Here is a 22,226-nt window from a genome sequence, read left to right on the forward strand (position 1 = left end):
TGTTTTTAATTTCAAACACTGTACTTACAATTTATAGATGTTTTTTCAAACTTGCCTGTCCTTTCATACTGTACTATTTTTATTAAAAAATGAATCTAATTATTTAAAAACTCTTAATCATTTTAAACATTCTATAGTTTCTTTTAGAGTGTTTCATCATATTTTTAGTTCTTGGGGTGCTAATTCTGTTTGTCATGTCTACCACCTTTGCCACACAATGCTTTCTCAGATGACTCATCAGTTCATCTTCATTGAAGGCTAGTTTTTCTGTAGGATTTTTCGTGGCCTATGTTGTAGAAGTGTTTCAGAGAGGTTTTGTATTTGTTTTTGCCAATGCCCCGAGGGCTTCACTGGTCCTATAACAGTTTTAATGGTTTGGCTTGGAGTTCCTGTAGTATATAGTTTAAATATACATATGTGTTCCATACTTGGTTGTGGCACAAGCTTGTGGGGTTTTGATTTCTCACAGGTGGCTTTTTAATTTTTAAAATTGTTAACCCCCAAACCAGAGACATCACAGGTGGGTTCTTCTTTCCCTATTCACTGTTGGGGTAGTTGGCAATTCTTTTCCACTATGATTTGTTGCCTATTTTTCTAGCGTCTCTTCTTAAATAAAACACTCTTTTTAAGATTGTAGCTTTTTTTTCTTTAAACAGTCTTGCTCTGTGGCCAAAGCTGTAGATCAGTGGCATGATCTTGGCTCACTGCAGCATCAGCCCCCTGGGCTCAAGTGATCCTCCCACCTCACTCTCCTGAGTAGCTGGGACTACAGGCATGTGCCAGCATACTTGGCTAATATATATATACACACACACACATATACATAATATATATATACACACACATATACATATTTTTTATATATATATATATTTTTCAGAGACAGGGGTCTTGGTATGTTGCCCAGGCTGGTCTTGAATTCCTGGCCTCAAACCAGCCGCCTGCCTCGCATCCTGGGCCTGGACCCAAGTTTGTAGCTTCATTGGACAGTTTGTGTGGTTGGTAGGCATGGTATGTTTCAGTTTCAACCGCCTACTCTACCAGGTCCCCAATTCCTTAACTCCTATCTACACATGTGGGTGTCAAAATCACCCTTAGTGTCTATTTGTTTCTGAAATCTGTGGGCTGCTACAATGTTAGCTCCCAGTTACCCTCCTGTCCTTGAGTATCTTATTTCTGACATCTCTTGATATGCTAGTTCCCTATTTAAAACAATACAAAACAAAACCAAATCTTTTTGGATATATTTTATCCAGCATGTTCTTGGTGGGGGAGGGGCATCTGTGTCAGCACAATCTACCATATATAAAGTGAGAAAAGAGCAAAGGACTGGCCCCTGGAGAATACTAACATTTAAGAAGTGGTGGAAGAAAAGGAGCCCTTCTGAATCTACATTTCGATCTATCAGCTAATGAGGAATTAAGGTATCAATTTCTTACTTGTGTAGCATAATGTTTATATATGAACAAAGGAACTGTTTCAGAAAATTTAATGTGAGGGTGCCAAAGTTCTAAGTTTTACTAGAAAGCATGAATCTAGAGTAGGAATATAAAATAGCAAAAATCTCTTCAGGGGCTTTTGGCCTCTTACTACCCAGACAATGTGTTATTTTCATTCCCCCCTCCACTTTCTCTAGCATAATGAGAAAGCAATGTAAAATTCATCAAAATAAATGTAGTTTCAGTAAGTATAATGACTATCAACTTAAAAGGTCATCTTGTTTTATGGAGGGTGTATTTTAATAAATTAAGAGAATGAAGCTCTGAGTATGGAATTTTAGGTATTATTTGGGGAGATAGTTTTAGGGCAGGAAATTAAAAATCCTATCTAATAAGACACTGTAAAAGATGCAGTACTCCAGCTCTCTTCTACAGAAAAAAAAAAAGATGCAGCACTAGTCATTTAAGATAAAAACTGTACATATTTTAAATATATTTTTATTCATTTTCCAATGTTGATTTTAAAAAATAATTTCCTTATATAATCACGTTATGATTTTGCTCATTATAAACTCTCTCTCATTAATAACAGTTTAATGTAGTTTATACAGTTTTAGCTCTGTCCAGGCTACTAAGTAATATTTTTACTTTTTGTTCTAACTATACATCTTTTAGGCTTCAAAGAATAGCAATTTGTCTAGCAATTTAGCGATTAAATTCCTCTTTGCCCTCTATCCATGCCAATTCAGGGTTTCGAGCCTTTTTTCCTCTATGCATGCCTCTGTACAAATTGAAAACTTTTATATTATCTTACTCTTTATATGGGAAACTATTCCTCATATTTGGTTATTTTAACCATCTTTCTTTGAACCATTTGATAGTGTAGAAGGAAAGGAAACTATTTTCTATTTTGTTCCTATAACTCCGTTATGTTGACCACTGCAAGAAATGATGTTTAGAGTTTGATGTTTTTCCTCTTAAGTGGTAACACCAATATATTTAAAAGTGTGGTCTGTATTATTGTCCTTGAAATACACTGTCCCTGTGCACGATGAAGTTCACCCACCCCATTTTGCCCATTCACAGCCTCACAAAATCTGTCTATAGTTTATCCCCACTAGCTTAACATCCCTTTACTCATTAGAACATAAAAAACTTGGGGATTTCAAACATACTGTATTCTACAACAGCTCTGAAAAACAAGACAAACTCCCGTACAAAACCTTGGAATGCTGTTTATATCTATCCATTGAGAAATACCTTTCTCTTTAGTTAAGCCAGTTCTGACAAAAATTTTGCTATACTCTGCTTACTAATAAAGTCAGAGTCAGGGAAAAAAATATTTTAACAGTTTTAAACTTCCTTTATTGTCAACAAAATATACAAACTAATTTTCAAGAGGATATTTTTTGTTCTAAGATATATTCACACTAGCAAGATTTTATTTTAAAGATAAACATTAGCAGATAAGCCATTTTTATTTTCCAGTTTCAGTTTTATAATGTCACTAAAGTCATTATCAAATTTTAAATGATCACATCTATAATCAAAGGCTGATACTATAAATATTGTACATAGTAATAACAGCTGTCTTAGAAGAGATATAGAACAAAGCTTATTTGTGCCTAGAGATATGATGACATCTATTGATAAGCTTTTAAGAAATATGTCATACCATATGACTTTAAAAGATGGGAAAACAGGTATACTAAATGAATAGCAATTTAAAAGAAGATACTTTCATTTCTTAGATTTCAGCATTATACGTTTTAATTTTTAATCATAAAAAGAATTTTAAACTAACAAAATATACTACCTATAATAAATGAAATATCACACTAAAATGTGTTTGAGTCTAAGTGGGAAGAAAATCCACATTTATCTGATTTTTAGTATTTAAATCCTTGAAAAAATATATGCTTTAATGCAGAACTAACACTTTAACAAAATACAGACAATAACAACACACTATCAAAATGTATGCAAATGGCAGCTATGTAATTTGTATGTTAAACAAGTTAAATCCATGTATTTCTTAATTTACTCTCCCAGTTACCTACCACCAATATCGATATGAAAGAATTCTTTAATTTTATCATATAATACCAACACCAAAGCACCCCCTGTACCACGAAGAACATTGGAGAAAGCGCCACGAAAAAAGGAATTGATTCCCTCATGTTGGTATATCTTCACAAAGCAGTCTAAGGTTCCTTTATATTGCCGTTTAGCCTCACCACTCTATATAAAGAAAGACAAAGGGTTTTCCATTATCTGAATATCTTTTATCTTAAGATAGTCTTCTATTAGCACTAAGGATAGATAAGATAAATACTGTGTTGAGTAGCACTGTGTTAATAGGCATATATGACTACTGTCCCTAGTGGTTAGAGAACATTCATACTTTTCAGGCACACTTGAAAACTGACCATACATTAGGTGTAACAAATGTCAAAGGATGTCATCACATAGACCACGATTTATCCTCTCACTACACTGCAATCAACTGAGAAATCAATAGCAAAATAGAAAAATGCCATATGGGCTACGCATGGTGGCTCATGCCTGTAATCTCAGCACTTTGGGAGGCCGAGGCAGGAAGATCGCTTGAGCCCAAGAGTTTGAGACCACCCTGGGCAATATGGGGGCAAAATGCCATCTCAACAAAAAATACAAAAAATTAGCTGGGTGTGCTGGCACATGCCTGTGGTCCCAGCTACCCGGGAGGCTGAAGTGGGAGGATCACCTGAGTCTGGGAAGTCAAGGTTGCAGTGAGCCATGATCACATCATTGCACTCTGGCCTGGGCGACAGGGTAAGACCCTGTCTCAAAAAAAAAAAAAAAAAAAAAAAAGGAGGAACAGAGGAGGAAGAACCCTGTGAAAACACAGGAAGAAGATAGCCATTTATAAGACAAGGAGAGAGGTCTTCAGAGGAAACCAAGTCTGCTGACATGTTGCTCTCAGACTTGTAGCCTTCAGAACTGTGAGAAAATAAATTTGTTGTTTAAGCAAAACACTTTTGTGGATGATACCAGCCCTAGCAAACTAATACACACACACAGATATGTAAGACATCATATTCCCACTTTTTTTTCTCTGTACTATTGTGAGATTAGGTTGCAGACATCATGCCCTTTATCCTTAAACACTCAAGTGCATATTTTCTTTTTTTTCCTTTTTTTTTTTTTGAGACAGAGTCTCGCTCTGTTGCCTAGCCTGGAGTGCAGTGGTGCCATCTCAGCTCACTGCAAGCTCTGCCTCCTGGTTCACACCATTCTCCTGCCTCAGCCTCCAGAGTGGCTGGGACTACAGGCACCTGCCACCACGCCCAGCTAATTTTTTTGCATTTTTAATAGAAGACGCGGTTTCACCATGTTAGCCAGGATGGTCTCAATCTCCTGACCTCATGATCCGCCCACCTCAGCCTCCCAAAGTGTTGGGATTACAGGCGTGAGTGCATATTTTCTAAATATTAGGCTCGAGTGCGTATTTTCTAAATATTAGGATATTTTCTTACATATCCAAAGTACAGTTATCAAATTCAGGAAATTTAATACCATTGACCCAATCCATAGTCTACATGCATATTAATTTTCCATTTTAAAAAGTTTCTCAATGTGCTAAATTAGAACTAACTATAGAAAGAGAAGACACACAGACATAAATGGAATAACTAAGTATTATCCTGAAATGAAGTAACAGGTTAGTTTTATCCTGCCAGATTGCTTACTGGTCCTTCCAGGACCATTCTGTAGTCAATAAAAATGAGGATAATGATAGTAACTACACTTCAGTGTTTTGAGAATTTAATGAGTAAAAGTATAGAATTCTTAGGACAGTATAAAGCATATAATAAGCACAATATTACAATTCTAGTTTTCTGACCTCATTATTTTCACTTGCCCTCATAAAACTTATGACCTGGCTATACTGAACTACTTCTCAACCCATATTTCTGTGTACGATTTTCCCCCTATGCTTAGAATGTTCTCTCACTGACTGAAGTAAGCCTACTCACTGAGATTTAGCTCTCTAAGAGACCACGTCTGATCATTTTAAGCGTCTGGGCAACCCTCCTCTATGTATTCCTGGAACCTACACACATTTGTATTTAAACCATTAACTGTTGTCTTCAATATTAGACTATGAATTTGGGTGCAGATTTTGTCTTTTTCTTTCACCAGAGCGTAGCATAGATAAAGCATGCAAATATTTGCTGAATGAATGAATGCAATAAGTACAGGTTGGTATCCCTTATTTGAAATGCTTGGAACTAGAATTTTTTTGAATTTTTTCAGATTTTGAAATATTTGCTTTGTATACTTACCAGCTGAGCATCTGAAATCCGAAAAGCTCCAATGGGCATTTCCCTTGAGCATCATGTTGGTGCTCAAAACATTTTGAATTTTGGGGTGTTCTGGATTTAGGATTTTCAGATTTGGGATGGTCAACTGGTAATAACAATAGAGATCAAATTCATCAAAAATTTGGTTTAGGGATTTATATTTAGAACATAAACCATTACAAACAAGTTTTTGTCCTTGGAGTCAATATTATTTACTTTCTTAAAAATATATTACAATAAACAATGAAATATTTCAATGGCTCATGACTAGGCTCATTCTACTTAATATAATATTTCAGTTAAGATAGACATACTCGGCCGGGCACGGTGGCTCAAGCCTGTAATCCCAGCACTTTGGGAGGCCGAGACGGGCGGATCACTAGGTCAGGAGATCAAGACCATACTGGCTAACACGGTGAAACCCCGTCTCTACTAAAAAACACAAAAAAACTAGCCGGGCGAGGTGGCGGGTGCCTGTAGTCCCAGCTACTCGGGAGGCTGAGGCAGGAGAATGGCGTAAACCCGGAGGCGGAGCTTGCAGTGAGCTGAGATCCGGCCACTGCACTCCAGCCTGGGCAACAGAGCCAGACTCCGTCTCAAAAAAAAAAAAAAAAAAAAAAGACATACTCATCCAATTTCTGCCATAACCCTCTACCTTCCAAGCAATATATGCTACAGGAATAGTAGGCATTTCTGTTTTGATGGTAGGTGAGGAAGAAGCTTTGCTGGCTGATGGTTATTTTAGGATAGGAAAGAATATAAGACAGAATACATCATGTATTTATTTTAGCTAAGTAAAACAAATGATCTATGCCTTTCAGCCAAAATTTCTCTTAAATTTGACTATACCCAAATATCAGAGATATTAAAAACTCAACTAAGCTTAGAAACAATAACATAAAATACCTGCATCATCATACGTCTTCTAACTGTGTCAAAGGGATAAGAAAGTATTCCAGAGCATGTAGTCACAACTTGAGCAATGAAAAAGGAGACAAGAAATGGAGTTTTCTTTGGCTTTGGTAATAAACCCTAGAAAAGAAAAATGTACCAAGTAACTATCCAAATTTCTAAAATATCTTAAATTCGTAAGTTAAAGGATTTTTATAAATATATGAAAGAGGGTCCAATTATACTTAAAATGCAATAAAAAAGCTGGATTTAATAGTAGCAGATCAACAAAAAGTGGATTGCCACACATGACTATATTTCAAAAGTATATTTCAAAAATATAAAGCATATTTGCCATGATAAGAATTTGTTACTAATGCACATAAAACTAGGGAAGATAGCAGACATTGACAAGAAAGAAGTTCTTCCATGGCTCTTCCTTGTGGGGTTGAAAAAAAGTGAAAAAAATGCTTGCTTTAATCATCAACACGTATTTGATGAGCAGCTTTAAAACCTTAAGCTAGTGGAAAAACTTTCCTAAATTTCACTACTGCAGGTGATAACAAAGAAAACTAGAGACAGAGTATGCACATAACATTTTTTGTGATTAAATAAATGTATGAGATCCTGTAATTTTCATTAACATAGCAGTCTAAAAAATACACTAAAAACTGATCTGTCCAGATTTCATTACTTCCTTTTGGAAGCATTATAATGTAGGCATCAAGAACATGGGTTTTTTGCTTGCCTTTAACAAGTAAATTACTTACCATTCCTAGGCTATTTACTTAGCAATTCCTAGGCTATTTATCTTTAAACAAAGGGGGATTTTATTTTTTATTATTTATTTTAAACAACTAGAAATATCTTTATTTTCTTGTTTTTTTTTTTTTTTATTTCAATAGGTTTTTGGGGAACAGGTAGTGTTTTGGTTACATGGGTAAGTTCTTTACTGGTGATTTCTGAGATTTAAGATGTAAAGTACTTAAAAAAGATTCCTAGAACTAAGTAATAGCTAAAAATTGGTAGCCATTATTACAATTTTTCTTTTTCCTACCACATGGAAGTGTTCTTAAAATCTGACATGAAAAGGTAAATTTCAGAACAACCTGGAGAATACAACACAGAATCTAACAGTATCCAGGAGATAACCAAGCTACAGTAGCATTTATTTAATTAATTTGCTTTGCCTACTTCTCAAAATGACAACATTTGATTATTTGCATATAAAAAGTGATAATAGGGTTAATATGAAATCAGAAAAACTGCTAGAAGATGCCTTTCCATATACCAATGATTTGATTATGATGTAAGCTTAATTAGCATGTTTTCCATTTGCAATGTGATGTATAGTGAAAACATCTCAAAAACTTAGATACATGCTTTATAACTAAAGTCAGATCCACACTGCAGTTATAATTTAATTAGGTTATGGCAAAATCATGATTAAGCAGAATTTCATGTCTCTCTTTATTTCATCACTGATTTTTATTTTTATAATTAAAAGTAACATATCTGCTGAAAACATTACTAATTAAATAAATGGGAACCATATATGTAATATGTCCAAGTTAAAGCCCCCAGATTACCTTAACTGTGTCATAAGCTCCAAAATAAGAGGCTCGGTACACAATGATGCCCTGTACTGAAACACCAAACCCTTGGTATAAACCAGCAATTCCATCTGATTTTGCTATTTTCATAATACAGTCACCTAAACCCTTGAATTGTCGCTCTTCAGGACCTAAAATAAAGCCGTTTAAAATTTATTAGCAACATTATATATCCAATAAACACTTTAATCAAAATAAACCTTCACAGATCTAAATGGTCTGAAATTCCCACTTACAAATCTAACAAAGAAGGCACAAATCAAAATCCTCCCATTCTTTTACAGATAATCAAGATTTCAAGTAATATCTCAAAAGAAATTATGAAAAATATTAATCTCTCATGAAAACAATTTACTTCAAACAACTTGCCTTAAAGCATTTTATTAAAGTTACCAGAAGTTACTAATTGAAGTTCAGAAAATAATTTGAAATGGGCCAGGTGAGATGGTTCATGCCTGTAATTCCAGCACTTTGGGAGGCCGAGGCAGAAGGACTGCTTGAGGCCAGGAGTTCAAGACCAGCCTGGGCAACATAGTGAGACCCTGCCACTACAAAAAATAAAAAAATGTTAGCCAGGAGGCTGAGTTAGGTGATCACTTGAGACTAGGAGTTGGAGGTTTCACTGAGCTATGATTGTATTCCAGCCTAGGCAACAGAGTAAGACCCTGTCTCTATTAAAACAAAACAAAACAAAACAAACACACACTTAGAAATGAAAAACTCGACAGGGCACTGTGGCTCACATCTGTAATCCCAGCACTCTGGGAGGCCGAGGTGGGTAGATCATGAGGTCAGGAGTTCAAGACCAGCCTGGCCAAGATGGTGAAACCCTGTCTCAACTAAAAATACAAAAATTAGCCGGGTGTGGTGGTGGGTGCCTGTAATCCCTACCCAGAGGCTGAGGCAGGAGAACTGCTTGAACCTGGGAGGCAGAGGCTGTAGTGAGCTGAGATCATACCACTGTACTTCAGCCTGGGTGACAGAACGAGACCCTGTTTCAAAAAAAAAAAAAAAAAAAAAAAAAGAAATGAAAAACTCTGGGACTGTTGAAAAGCAAAAAGATAAAGCTAAAAACTTGTAAGGATAGTTTAAGATAGTTAACATTTCATATGAAGGGGTCATATTTTTCTAGTATTTTCTGGTTTTATTTTTCTTTTCCCTTGACCAAGAATTCCTTGACAATATTTTAAAACTATTATACATGTACAATGTAATCTTCTAAAAATAAACTAAATCCTCCTGATTTGAAAGAGAAAATAAAACTATGGGACTTAAAGCAAGATAATATTGATTTATTTTACCTTTATTAATAAAAATAAAATTTCAACTTCCAGTTAAATAGATGAAACTCACATTTTTATTTTTGTTCAAACTGCCACCCCTTCTGAGACATTTTCTGATCACTTATTGAAAATTGGTATCACTCTCTTCTAACTTTTTTCCCTAGCATTTATCATTAAGTGACAATATATTTTAGTCATTTATTCATTTATTATTACTTGTATCCTCCACTAGACTCTTAGGTACACGAGGCGTGAGCTCTATGTCTTATATGGGGGGTGCGGTGTGAATATGTGTGCATATATATATACATATACACACTCACACACACCCTGTATCTGCAGGCACCCTGTAATCCAGAAGGCACTCAATATTTGTTGAATGAATCTCTGTACCCTGAAGAAACTCTATTACATTAACAATAATGAAATAAAACAGGTTTAAAGCCAGATAGGCCAAGAAGAGAACATGACAGAACGAAATCCACAAAATTTTGCCAGATGGAGAGAATAGGGAGGAGTGGCAACTCACCAAATAGAGCAGAAAAACCTGAACCTATTTTCTTACAGAGGAAGATATTGTTGGGAAGCAAGCCATTTGATCACAATAACCTCAGAAAGACTTAGAAATCAGAGGAACTAACTACTACTTCCAGGATGAAAGCAAAGGAGCAGGGAGATGCTCAATATCCACAACCTCACCCTGAGCAGCCAAATGACTTACTGTGCTGCCACCCACAGAACTGAACACAAGGTTCCAGATTTAACTGGGCCAGTTGTGCGATCTCTGCAAACACTCAAACACTGCAAAAAGACTCACATAGAGATATTTTACTGTGAAATATAAGATCATCAGGGATAGAAAGAAACTAAAAAGAAAAAACATATACTAAAGGATCCAGGGTAAGCAAATTGGTATCTTAAGAGCAACATCAGAAACTAGAAGTCAGGGTAATTTTTCATAATTGTGAAGGAAAATAATTTTAAACTCAGACTTTTATATATGTCTTACCCGTTTTGAGAGGGTAAGACAAATACTTTTTTTTTTAGATATGTAAGAGATTATTTTATTTTTTTCACTCTTTCTCAAAAAGTTACCAAATAACATACTCTTCCAAAAAAAAAAAAAAAAGGGTGTAATAACAAAGAAGGGAAGATGTGATATTTAAGTAAGGATAGAGGCAAAGGGACTCCCTAGGATGAGACTTGTGCATCTATCCTAGAAAGGAGCCATAGCTGAGACAGGACTAACTGCATGGAAAAAAATCTAGGAAGGGTTTTCTAGGAAGAAAAATGGGACTAAGTTATAAGCAGTTTTTAACACTCACTTTTTTGTTACAACAGGCTTTCCCTCCTTCCCTTTTTTAAGGGAAAAGCAGCAAATAGTATACTTTAGGCCCTATGCCTCTACCATTTGGTTGAGAATAAAGTTTGTAGACTTTATCTGGTAACACTATCATAGCACAATTAATGATAATAAATAACACATGGTTCCAAATGCAAAGAAGGGAAAAGTTAGTATTTCTAAAAATCTCATACCTTTTCCAATATCGACACCTAATCGGGTTCGGGCAAAATCTAGAGGATATACTACACATAAGGATGTTGCTCCAGCAGCTCCACCAGAAGCCAGGTTTGCCAAAAACCACCTCCAGAACTGAAACATATTAATTTAAAAGTGATTATTAAACCACAGAATCTAACTGTTTAAGATACCTGGTAAATTCTTGTTTTTATAAATGTTAAAACAACAGATTTATAAGCTACTTTTATAAAGTAAACATCTATAATAATGCATACCATGCTATCCAAAATATTTTCTCTTCACAGCCACGTAGCCTTTGTTTCATGCAGTCTGGAAGACACAGTTTAGATGCTGACATACTGAAATTCCAGAATATTTTAATGTTCTCCAGCAAAGCAGCCCAAATTAGCAAAATAGGTCACATAATCAACTCTTTACACGCATACTCTTTTTTATTAATAGCTACATACATTCTTAATAATAGTGCTTGCTATGATTATAATATCAGGCACATATGGAGGCTTTAGTTGTGCCCTTTTACTGGGAAGGGTACAGTAAGTAGTAGTATGGCAAAAAACTGCAGTTACTTTTTGCACCAACCTAAAATACTTCATAATGCCCCAGCTTCACTTTGTAATTTAAATAGAATTAAATTTGAATAGCTCAAAAATATATATTTAATTTTGTTCAAATGACAACATGGAAATTGGCAGACATCAATCATAACGTAGTTGTATGGAATTTAAGTTGGCCTCACTGGTCTACTAGTTCACATGAGCTATTGATCAAGTATAATTATTTTTGATCTACATTTAAAATGTGCCCTCCCCAGGCTCAGTAAGATGCTTTTCAACATCTAGTGCTTATGGGAGAAGAAAGGAGTATCTGAATTGGAGCTGTTATGAAAAATCCAGGATATGAGGACACTGCAAGCATTAAATACATTAAAGTGAATAATATTCTAGTCACGCTCAATTTCTTGTTTTATTTTCTGGCTTTTATTTCTAACAATAAAGTGTCAGACAGCTTTGCAATTCTCAGTGTTCTCTAGTCCTGGAATGACCTTCCTTTTTTAAACATAAAAATAGTTACAGCTTCATGCTCTAATTCAAGTTCCACTTCTCTCATGAAATATCTGATCTCCAACCCATCTATTGAAACTGTATATGATCATATCTTTTTCCCATAAACACTTCATCTCTGTCAGAGAATTCAAGTTGAATCCCATGACCAATATGTAAAACGTATTAACATGTTATAGACTCTTATTTTTTTTGAGACGGAGTCTTGCTCTGTTGCCCAGGCTGGAGTACAGTGGGGCAATCTTGGCTCACTGCAGAGACTCTTATTTTTTAAATAGCACTTACAACCATTTTCTACTTTCAATTTATAATTATTTGTGTACATTTATACTCCTACAGACTATAAATTTCCTTTTTTTCTTTTTTTTTTTTTGAGACAGACTCTTGCTCTGTCACCCAGGCTGGAGTGCAGTGGCACGATCTCGGCTCACTGCAAGCTCCGCCTCCGGGGTTCACACCATTCTTCTGCCTCAGCCTCCTGAGTAGCTGAGATTACAGGTGCCCGCCACCACACCCGACTAATTTTTTATATATATATTTTTAGTAGAGACGGAGTTTCACCATGTTAGCCAGGATGGTCTCCATCTCCTGACTTCGTGATCTGCCCACCTAGGCTTCCCAAAGTGCTGGGATAACAGGTGTGAGCCACCACGCCCAGCCCAGACTATAAATTTCTTGAGGTCAGCATTATTTTCCCTTAACAGCTATACTAAGTATAATTCACATATCATAAAATTCACCTATGTAAAGCATACAATTCAATCATTACTATATTCACAGAGTTGTGCAACCATCACCACAGTTTAGAATATTTTCATCCCACCAAAAAGAAACCCCAGGCCTGTTACAAGTCACTCCACATCCTCCCTACCTCCCTCAGTCCTAGGCAACCATTAAATTACTTTTTGTCTCTAATTATTTGCTTACTTGGACATTTCATATAAATGGAATCGCACAAGACACACTCTTTTGTGACTGGTTTCCTTCATTCAGCATAATGTTTTCAAGGTTCATCCATGTAGCAGTATATATTAATACTTCATTCCTTTTTATTGCCAAATAATATTCTATTTTAGGAACATTATCTACTCATCAGTAGGCAATAATGAGAAAACAGAGCAAACATACACATGAAAAGCAGGTAGAGAGAAAGACCAGGTGACTTGGGAGAGAAAGATGAGAGTATAGTTTGGTCCACAGAGGTGCCTGTAGTTGAAATTCAAGTGCCACTGTATCATTACAATAAATCCTCTTTTTCCTGAGGTAATCTGAGTCAATCTCTGCTTCTGAAAACCAAGCACATCAACCAAACAAGATATGTGGCATAAAGATTTATAAAGTAGACCTTAAGTTCTACTTAATCTTTTTTTCTTTCTTGATAAGAAAGAAGGCAGATCAATGATTTTTGGGGTGGATAATCGTGTACTTTATCATTCAAACCAGGACACTTCCGATAGAGAAAGTGGGAGCTATGAAAAAACGACAGGGGCAGGCACAACATGTATAAACAGTATGGTCAATCTATGTAGTGATGGTAAGAAGGATAGAAATAGAGGGAGAAAGGCAGTAAGAATCTGCCCATGCTGAGTGATGATCCTGCATTTATGTAACAAAACCTGTCCCTCCACAAGTAAGATTGAAAATAAAACAGACCCATAAAAGGTAGTATGTATATAAGTATAAATGAGTTTTGGTTGTCGTAAGTTAGTAATTTAAAGTATTACTATATTGGTGTTTTTTTTTCTTTCCCTCAGGCTGGAGCGTAGTGGTGCAATCTGCGCACACTGCAAGCTCTGCCTCCCGGGTTCATGCCATTCTCCTGCCTCAGCCTCCCGAGTAGCTGGGACTACAGGCACCCGTCACCATGCCTGGCTAATTTTTTGTATTTTTAGTAGAGACGGGGTTTCACCGTGTTAACCAGGATGGTCTTGATCTCCTGACCTTGTGATCTGCCCTCCTCGGCCTCCCAAAGTGCTAGGATTAAAGGCGTGAGCCACCACGGCCAGCATATTATATTGCTAAAAGAAGAGGCACAGAGAAGAATCAGGAAGGGAGAAGAAGATGAAAGTCTGAGAGTTCTGAGGAAAAATAATCCTATTTATTTTTAATTGTTGACAAATACTGTGTGAAAAGACTCAATGATGCATCAAACAACAAATGCCCTGAGACCAAAGTTGTTTAAAACAACTTGTCTGGACAGGGAAGAGAGCTGGGAACAGCTCTAGTCTTCCCCATTGAGGGTTGTGCTGAAAGCTGCTAATGGGTGGCTGAGGAGCAGTTTATGCCCAGGCCCAGCTGAGGCTCATCCATTCTAGTCGCCTCAGGTGAATCTAGGAGTTAGATTGGAACAAACTAGCAGAGCAAATGCTTTAAGCTCTGAGTCCTACTCTCCTTATCTGTACCTTTTGCGTAAAAATAACTACCTCAAAGAGTGAAGTGAAAATTCAGTGAAACAATACATAGTAGGCACATGCTTCTCTTACCATTTTTAAAAAAACTTTTTATTTTGAGATAATTTTGGATTCACATGTATCATAAGGAGTAATATACAAAGAGACTATAAATCATTCAACGAATTATCCCCAGTGTACCAGCATATCTGTAGTACAAGAAATGGACATGATAAGGCCTACCCTATTCAGATTTTGTCAGTTTAACATGTACTTAGTTGTGTGTTTATTCAGTTATACACAGTTTTGTCACATGTTCAAATTGGTCAACAGTTCCACGAGAAGGATCCCTCATGCCACTCTTAAAATCACAGCCACTTTTCTCCCCCCTGGCAAACAGTATTCTTTTTTCCATCACTATAATTTCATCATTTCAAGAATGTTATATAAAAGCAATCAGACAGCATATAACCTTTGAGATTGGGTTTTTCTACCTTAAAACCCAAAGTTGGTGCACATATCAAAAGTTTGTTCCTTTTTTGTATACTGATAAAATATATACAAGATTTACCATTTTAACTATTTTAAGTATACAATTCAATGGCATTAAGTATGTCTGCAATGTTGTTTAAACTTTGTCACTATTTCCAGAACGATTTCATCATCCTAAACAGAACTCTGTAACTCATTAAACACTAATTCCCCATCTCCCCTCTCAGTAGTTTAACAGAGGTTAACCACCTGTTAATTTATAATCTGCCTTCTGTTGCTATGAATTTGTCTATACTAAGTACTTAAGTAGAATCATACAATATTTGCCCTATCAAAACTTTGTTCCTAGACAAGAATGTCAACTCTCACCATTTCTATTCAACATAGTGATGAAAGTCATAGCCAAAGCAATCAGGCAAGAGAAAGAAATAAAAGGCATCCAAATAGGAAAACGGGAAGTCAAATTACATGAGTAACTTAACCAAGGAAACCCTAGATATACCTCTCAAACCCTAAATATACCTCTAGACCTGATAAATGACTTCAGTAAAGTTTCCGGATACAGAATCAATGTACAAAAGTCAGTAGCATTTCTACACACCAATAGCATTCAAGATGAGACTCAAATCAAGAACTCAATCCCATTTATAGTAGCCACACACATACACAAAAAAACACATAGGAATACATTTCACCAAGGAGGCGAAAGATCCCTACAAGGAGAACTACAAAACATTGATGGAAGAAATCATACATGACACAAACAAATGGAGAAACATTTCATGCTCATGTACTGGAAGAATCAGTATCATTAAAATGACCATACTGCCCAAAGCAATTACAGATTCAACAGAATTCCTATCAAATTACCAACATCAGTTTTCAAAGAATTAGAAAAAAGCATTCTAAAATTCACATGGAACCAAAAAAAGAGACTGAATTGCCAAAGGAATCCCAAGCAAAAAGAACAAATCCATAGGCATCACATTACCTGACATCAAACTATACTACAAGGCTACAGTACCCAAAACAGCATGGTGCTGGTACAAAAACAGACACATAGACCAATGGAACCGAATAAAGAACCCAGAAACAAGGCCACACACCTACAATCAACTGATCTTTGACAAAGTTGACAATAATAAACAGTGAGAAAAGGACACTCTATTCAACAAATGGTGCTGGGAAAAATGGCTAGCCATATGCAGAAGAATGAAACTGGGTCCCTACCCTTCACCATATACAAATATTAATTCAAGATGAATTAAAGACTAAAATTAAATGTAAGACCTCAAACAAAAAAAATCCTAGACAAAAACCTAGGAAAAATTCTAAACATTGGCCGTGGCAAAGAGTTGGTGACTTAGACCTCAAAGGCAAATGCAACAAAAACAAAAACTGACAAATGGGACTTAAAGAGCTTCTGCACAACATTCAGTGGAGGAAACAGACAACATGCAGAATGGGAGAAAATATGTACAAACTATTCACCTGACAAAGGATTAATATCCAGAATCTATAAGGAACTTAAATAAATCAACCAGAAAAAAACCAAATAGCTCTATTAAAAAATGGGCAAAGGACATGAACAGACATTTCTCAAAAGATGACATACAACTGGTCAACAAACATATGAAACACATAGGAATATGAAAAAATGTTCAACATCATTAACTGATACGGTTTCGCTGTGTCCTCACCGAAATCTCAAATTCTATCTCCCAGAATTCCCACATGTTGTGGGAAAGACCCAGGGGAGGTAACTGAATCATGGGGGTCAGTCTTTCCTGTGCTATTCTCATGATAGTAAATAAGTCTCATGAGATCTGATGGGTTTATCAGGGGTTTCCACTTTTGCTTCCTCCTCATTTTTCTCTTGCCACCATCACGTTAAAAAGTGCCTTTCACCTCCCGCCATGATTCTGAGGCCTCCACAGCCATGTGGAATTGCAAATCCAATTAAATCTCTTTTTCTTCCCAGTCTCAGGTATGTCTTTATCAGCAGCATGAAAATGGACTAATACACTAATCATCAGATAAATGCATATTAAAAGCACAATGAGATACCATCTCACACTAGTCAAAAAGGCTATTAAAAGGTCATAAAATAATAGATGTCAGTCCTGTGCAAAAAAGGGAATGCTTATACATTGTTGGTGGGAATGTAAATTAGTTCAACCCCCACGGAAAACAGTATGGAGATATCTCAAATAACTAAAAATAGAACTACTATGCAATCCTATTACTGGCTATCTATCCAAAGGAAGAGAAATTGTTGTATCAAAAAGACAGCTGAACTTGTATGTTTATCTTAGCACAAATCACAATAACAAAGTCATAGAATCAACCTAAGTGCCCATCAACGGTTGACTGGATAAAGAAAATGTGGTACATATACACCATGGAATACCATGCAGCTTTAAAAAAAGAATGAAATAATGTCCTTGGCAGCAACATGGATGCAGCTGGAGGACATTATCCTAAGTGAATTAATGCAGAAACAAAAAATCAAATACCGCATGTTCTCACTCGTAAGTGGGAGCTAAACAGGGGGTACATGTGGACATAAAGGTAGAAACAATAGACACTGGCAACTCTAAAAGTAGGGAGGAAAAGGGGGAAGGGTTAAAAAGCTACCTGTTGGGTAGTATGTTGACTATTTGGTTGATGGGTTCAACAGATGCCCAAACCCCAGCATTACACAATATGCCCATGAAACAAACGTGCATGTATCCCCTGAATCTATTATTTTAAAATTTTCTTCCTTTCTATTGCTGAGTAATATCCCATGATGTGATTTACCATAGTTTAACCATTTGCCTACTGAAGGACATCTGAGTTGTTTCTAGATTTTGCCTATTGCAAGAAAAGCTGCTATTGAACATTGTGTACACTGGTTTTTGTATAAACATAAATTTTCATTTCTTCAGGATAAATTCCCACCCAAAAGTGTAAACATGCATCATATGGTGGGTGCATGTAGTTTCTAAGAAATCGCCATACTTTTTTCCAGAGTGGCAATGTCATTTCACATTCCACCAGCAATGTAAGAGTGATTTGGTTTCTCTGCACTGTGACCAATTTGGTGTTGTCATTATTGTAGGTATTTAGTGATATCTTACTGTGTTGTATCAATGACTTAAAAATTTTTTAGGTACAATGGCTAAAAGTATCAATGACTTAAAAATTTTTTTAGTTGACAATTGTATATATTTATGGGGTACAATGTGGAATTTTGATATATATTTATATTGCTGAGTGCCAAGCTAATTAACATATATATCGCATACTTAAATTTTTGTGGTGAGAACATTTAAAACCTACTCTTTTAGCAATTTTGAAATATACATTATTATTAACTACAGTCTTATGGTGTACAACAGAGCCCTAAAACTTATTCCTCCTGTCTAAATGAAACTTTGTACCCTTTGAGCAACATCTCCCCATTCCTCATCTCCCGACCCTCCATCCACCCCAGAAACTACCAGTCTACTTTGCTTCTATGAGATCAACATTTTAAAATTCCATATATAAGTGGGATGTATAAAAGTCAGTAGCAGTATTTGTCTTTCTGCACCTGGCTTACTTCATTTAGCTGGTTATTCCACGTCACAAATGACAGAATTTCTGTCTTCTATAAGGCTGAATAATATTCCACTGAATACATACATTTTCTTTATCTATTCATCTGCTCGTGGACACTTAGGTTGCTTCCATATCCTAGCTATCGTGAATAATGCTGCAATAAACAAGACTGCAGATTGTGCAGATCTCTCTTCATCATGCTGATTTCAACTCATTTGGATATATAACCCAGTAGTGGGACTGCTGAATACTGTGGGAGTTCTATTTTTAGTTTTTTTTTTTGAGACGGGGTCTTGCTCTGTCACCAGGCTGGAGTGCAATGGCACGATCTCGGCTCACGGCAACCTCCACCGCCTGGGTTCAAGCGATTCTCCTGCCTCAGCCTCTCTAGTAGCTAGGATTACAGGAATGCACCACCACGCCAAGCAATTTACAGATTCAATGCTATTCCTATCAAATTACCAATGTCATTCTTCACAGAACTAGAAAAAACCGTTTAAAAATTCACATGTAACCAAAAAAGAGCCCGAATGGCCAAGGCAATCCTAAGCAAAAAGAATGAAGCTAGAGGTATCATTTTACCCAACTTCGAACTATAGAACTGGGCTAAAGTAACCAAAACAGCATGGTACTAAGGCCAATGGAACAGAATAGAGAGCCCAGAAATAAAACTGCATACCTACAGTCATTTAATCTTTGACAAAGCTGACAAAAACAAGTAATGAGGAAAGGACTCCTTATTCAATAAATAGTGGTGGGCTAGCCATATACGGAAGATTAAAGTTGGACTCCTTCCTTACACTATATATAAAAATCAACTCAAGATGGATTAAAGACTTAAATGTGAAACCCAAAACTAAAAAAACCATGGAAGACAACCCAGGCAATATCATCCTTGACATAGGAATGGGCAAAGATTTCATGAAAAAGACACCAAAAGCAACTGCAACAAAAGCAAAAATTGACAAATAGGATCTAAACTTAAGAGCTTCTGCAAAGTAAAAGAAACTATTAACAGAGTAAACAGACAACCTACAGAATGGGAGAAAATATTTGCAAACTGACAATGGTCTACTAACTAGCATCTACAAGGAACTTAAAAAAAATTTGCAACAGAAAAACAACCCCACTAAAAAGTGGGCAAAGGACGTGAACAGACACTTTTTTAAAAAAGACATACACATGGCCAACAACCATATGAAAAAGGCTCAGTATCACTGATCATCAGAAAAATGCAAATCAAAACCACAATGTGATACTGTCTCATGGTCAGAATGGCTACTATTAAAAAGTCAAAAAATAATAGATGGCGAGGTTGTGGAGAAAAGGGAACACTTATATACTGTTGGTGGGAGTGTAAATTAGTTGGACCATTGTGGAAAGCAGTATAGTGATTCCTCAAAGAGCTAAAAACAGAAGTATCATTACTGGGTATATACCCAGAGTAACATAAATCATTCTACTATAAAGACACATGTATGCGAATGTTCATTGTAGCGCTACTCACAATAGCAAAAACCTGGAATCAACTTAAGTGCCCACAAATGGCAGATTGGATAAAGAAAATGTGGTACATATATAACATGCAATACTATGCAGCCACAAAAAAAAAAATCATATCTTTTGTGGGAACATGAACAGAGCTGGAGGCTATTATCCTTAGCAAACTAATGCAGGAACAGAAAACCAAATACTGCATGTTCTCACTTATAAGTGGGAGCTAAATGATGAGAACTTATGAATACAAAGAAGGAAAAAACAGATATTGGGATCTACTTTAGGGTGGGGGGTGGGAGGATGGAGAGATGCAAGAAAAATAACTATTGGGTGCTAGGCTTAATACTTGAGTGATGAAATTATCTGTACAAAAAACCCCTGTGACACAAGTTCACCTATAAAGCAAACCTTGACATGTACCCCCAAATCTAAAATAAAAGTAAAAAAACCTCATGTAGCTACATAAGATCCAAATCTTAAACCTTCCAATTCTAAGTCTAGGGAATTTTCTTGGTTACCTTTCTACCTGCGTCCCCTCACCCCGCCCCACCACCCTGGCCAAAGCGCAAAGCATTCAATGAACAACTTAATAAAATAGAACTGTGAAAAAAGGGAATACAGAGCATAAAAGGAAATTTAATGAAGCAGCAAGAAAGAAATGTTCTACAAAGACTTGCTTTTAAAAAACCTTCTAAGATAGCTTAGTTGGCTGAGGCGGAGTGGGAGGTGAGGAATGACAGGGAGAAAAAGACAAAAGATGAGGGGGAAGGGAGATTTTGTAAGAGTGAGGGGAAGATCTCGGGAGTAATGTAGATAGTATAGTGTATTGGATACCACTAAACAAATAGAAATCAGAATAAATGACATGTAGTTTATATGAGTAGGAAAGTTTGAAATTGAGATTTTGTAACCAAGGGAGTACTTACTTTGAAAACCAAAAATTATCCTTGCAATAAAAAGAAATCTCTAGTTTAAATTTATCATTTTCCAGTTTTGCTCAATTTGGACTTCCTATATGCTTTAATCTCACCTAAATATATCTTTATTCTCAAAGAAGAAATAATTTACTTCTTCAGGATATAAATTACCTCAGTAATAGGAACTACGTACTTGTTGATTTCTTTCTGTGCTTAAAATAAGCAGACAAAATGCTGTGTTTCCCCAGTGCAAAACAGTGATAAGATGAAATTACATTAAGTGTAATATTTATTCAAAAAATACTGCCTTGAGACAAAAGATCCCTTACGATTTTTGTAACAATACACACTTATTATTTTTTCCCACTACTTGAGCACCTTCCCCCCAAATAAAACATCACAGTTAAGACAAATCTAACCATTTTAAAGAAAACTGTAGAGATAGTGAAATCTATTTACATTGGATAGGAAATTTATATTGGATGGAAAATTTCTATATTGCAAGGAAAAAGTTAAAAAAATATAATTACCTGTTTTTCTTTATTAACTCCAGACATGAACAGCTGCTTGTATTTGTCCTTAAATGCAAAGTTTAGAGCTTGTGTTGGAAAATACCGAATAACATTTGCCAAATTGCCACGCCAAAAACTGAAGAAACCTATGGAAGGAAACATACAAATACATAAACCTACATTGTATTATTATTGAACAATTGCCATAGTTTTAACAAATTTAGCGATACGAACTATCTAAAACATACTCTTTCTTATGAGAAAAAGTTTTCTAAAATGTGTGTCTCCATTGAAAAATAAAAAGGTAGTGTTAACTCTATTGCACCCCATTCCATTTTTTAAAAAATTTCAAATAAAGAGCTTTGAATACCTAAAAACTAATGGAAAGTGGTATCAGTTGAATACAGGGCTCTTTACTAGCAGAAAAACAGAGCTCAGTAGTATTTGTCAAAGGCTAGTAACCCTTAGGCTCACTCCCAATTCCTGATGTACAACACCTATGGTGGTAAGGCTGTTATACAAATGAGTATGACAGAATATATCCACTTACTGATTTGTACATATACTTATGAGAATGAGAACAGGATAAAAGAATCTAAAGTGCCCTTATCTTTATGATCTGGAACCATTTTTGAATGGGTGTTAAAACTTCTCCAG

At 35.8% G+C, this 22,226-nt stretch overlaps 1 protein-coding gene across 2 annotated transcripts in view; it reads right to left on the bottom strand.

Annotated features, from left to right (window-relative positions):
* Positions 1 to 2,781: 2,781 nt before the first annotated feature.
* The window catches only part of SLC25A31 (solute carrier family 25 member 31), a 33,244-nt gene continuing 13,799 nt past the window's right edge, over positions 2,782 to 22,226 (bottom strand). The window contains exons 2-7 of one of the 2 annotated variants that reach the window (XM_017959038.3): positions 21,588 to 21,715; positions 11,109 to 11,226; positions 8,266 to 8,420; positions 6,692 to 6,817; positions 5,768 to 5,891; positions 3,566 to 3,680 (exon numbers count right to left, since the gene is read on the bottom strand). In XM_017959038.3, coding sequence (XP_017814527.1) covers positions 3,673 to 3,680; positions 5,768 to 5,891; positions 6,692 to 6,817; positions 8,266 to 8,420; positions 11,109 to 11,226; positions 21,588 to 21,715 — 659 coding nt within the window. In that variant the 3' untranslated portion in view covers positions 3,566 to 3,672. Of the gene's footprint in view, positions 3,681 to 5,767; positions 5,892 to 6,691; positions 6,818 to 8,265; positions 8,421 to 11,108; positions 11,227 to 21,587; positions 21,716 to 22,226 lie in introns of both variants that reach the window. The other variant, XM_003899170.5, reaches the window with a different exon arrangement.

Source organism: Papio anubis, chromosome 3 (assembly GCF_008728515.1).
Source record: "Papio anubis isolate 15944 chromosome 3, Panubis1.0, whole genome shotgun sequence".
Lineage (NCBI taxonomy): Eukaryota > Metazoa > Chordata > Mammalia > Primates > Cercopithecidae > Papio > Papio anubis.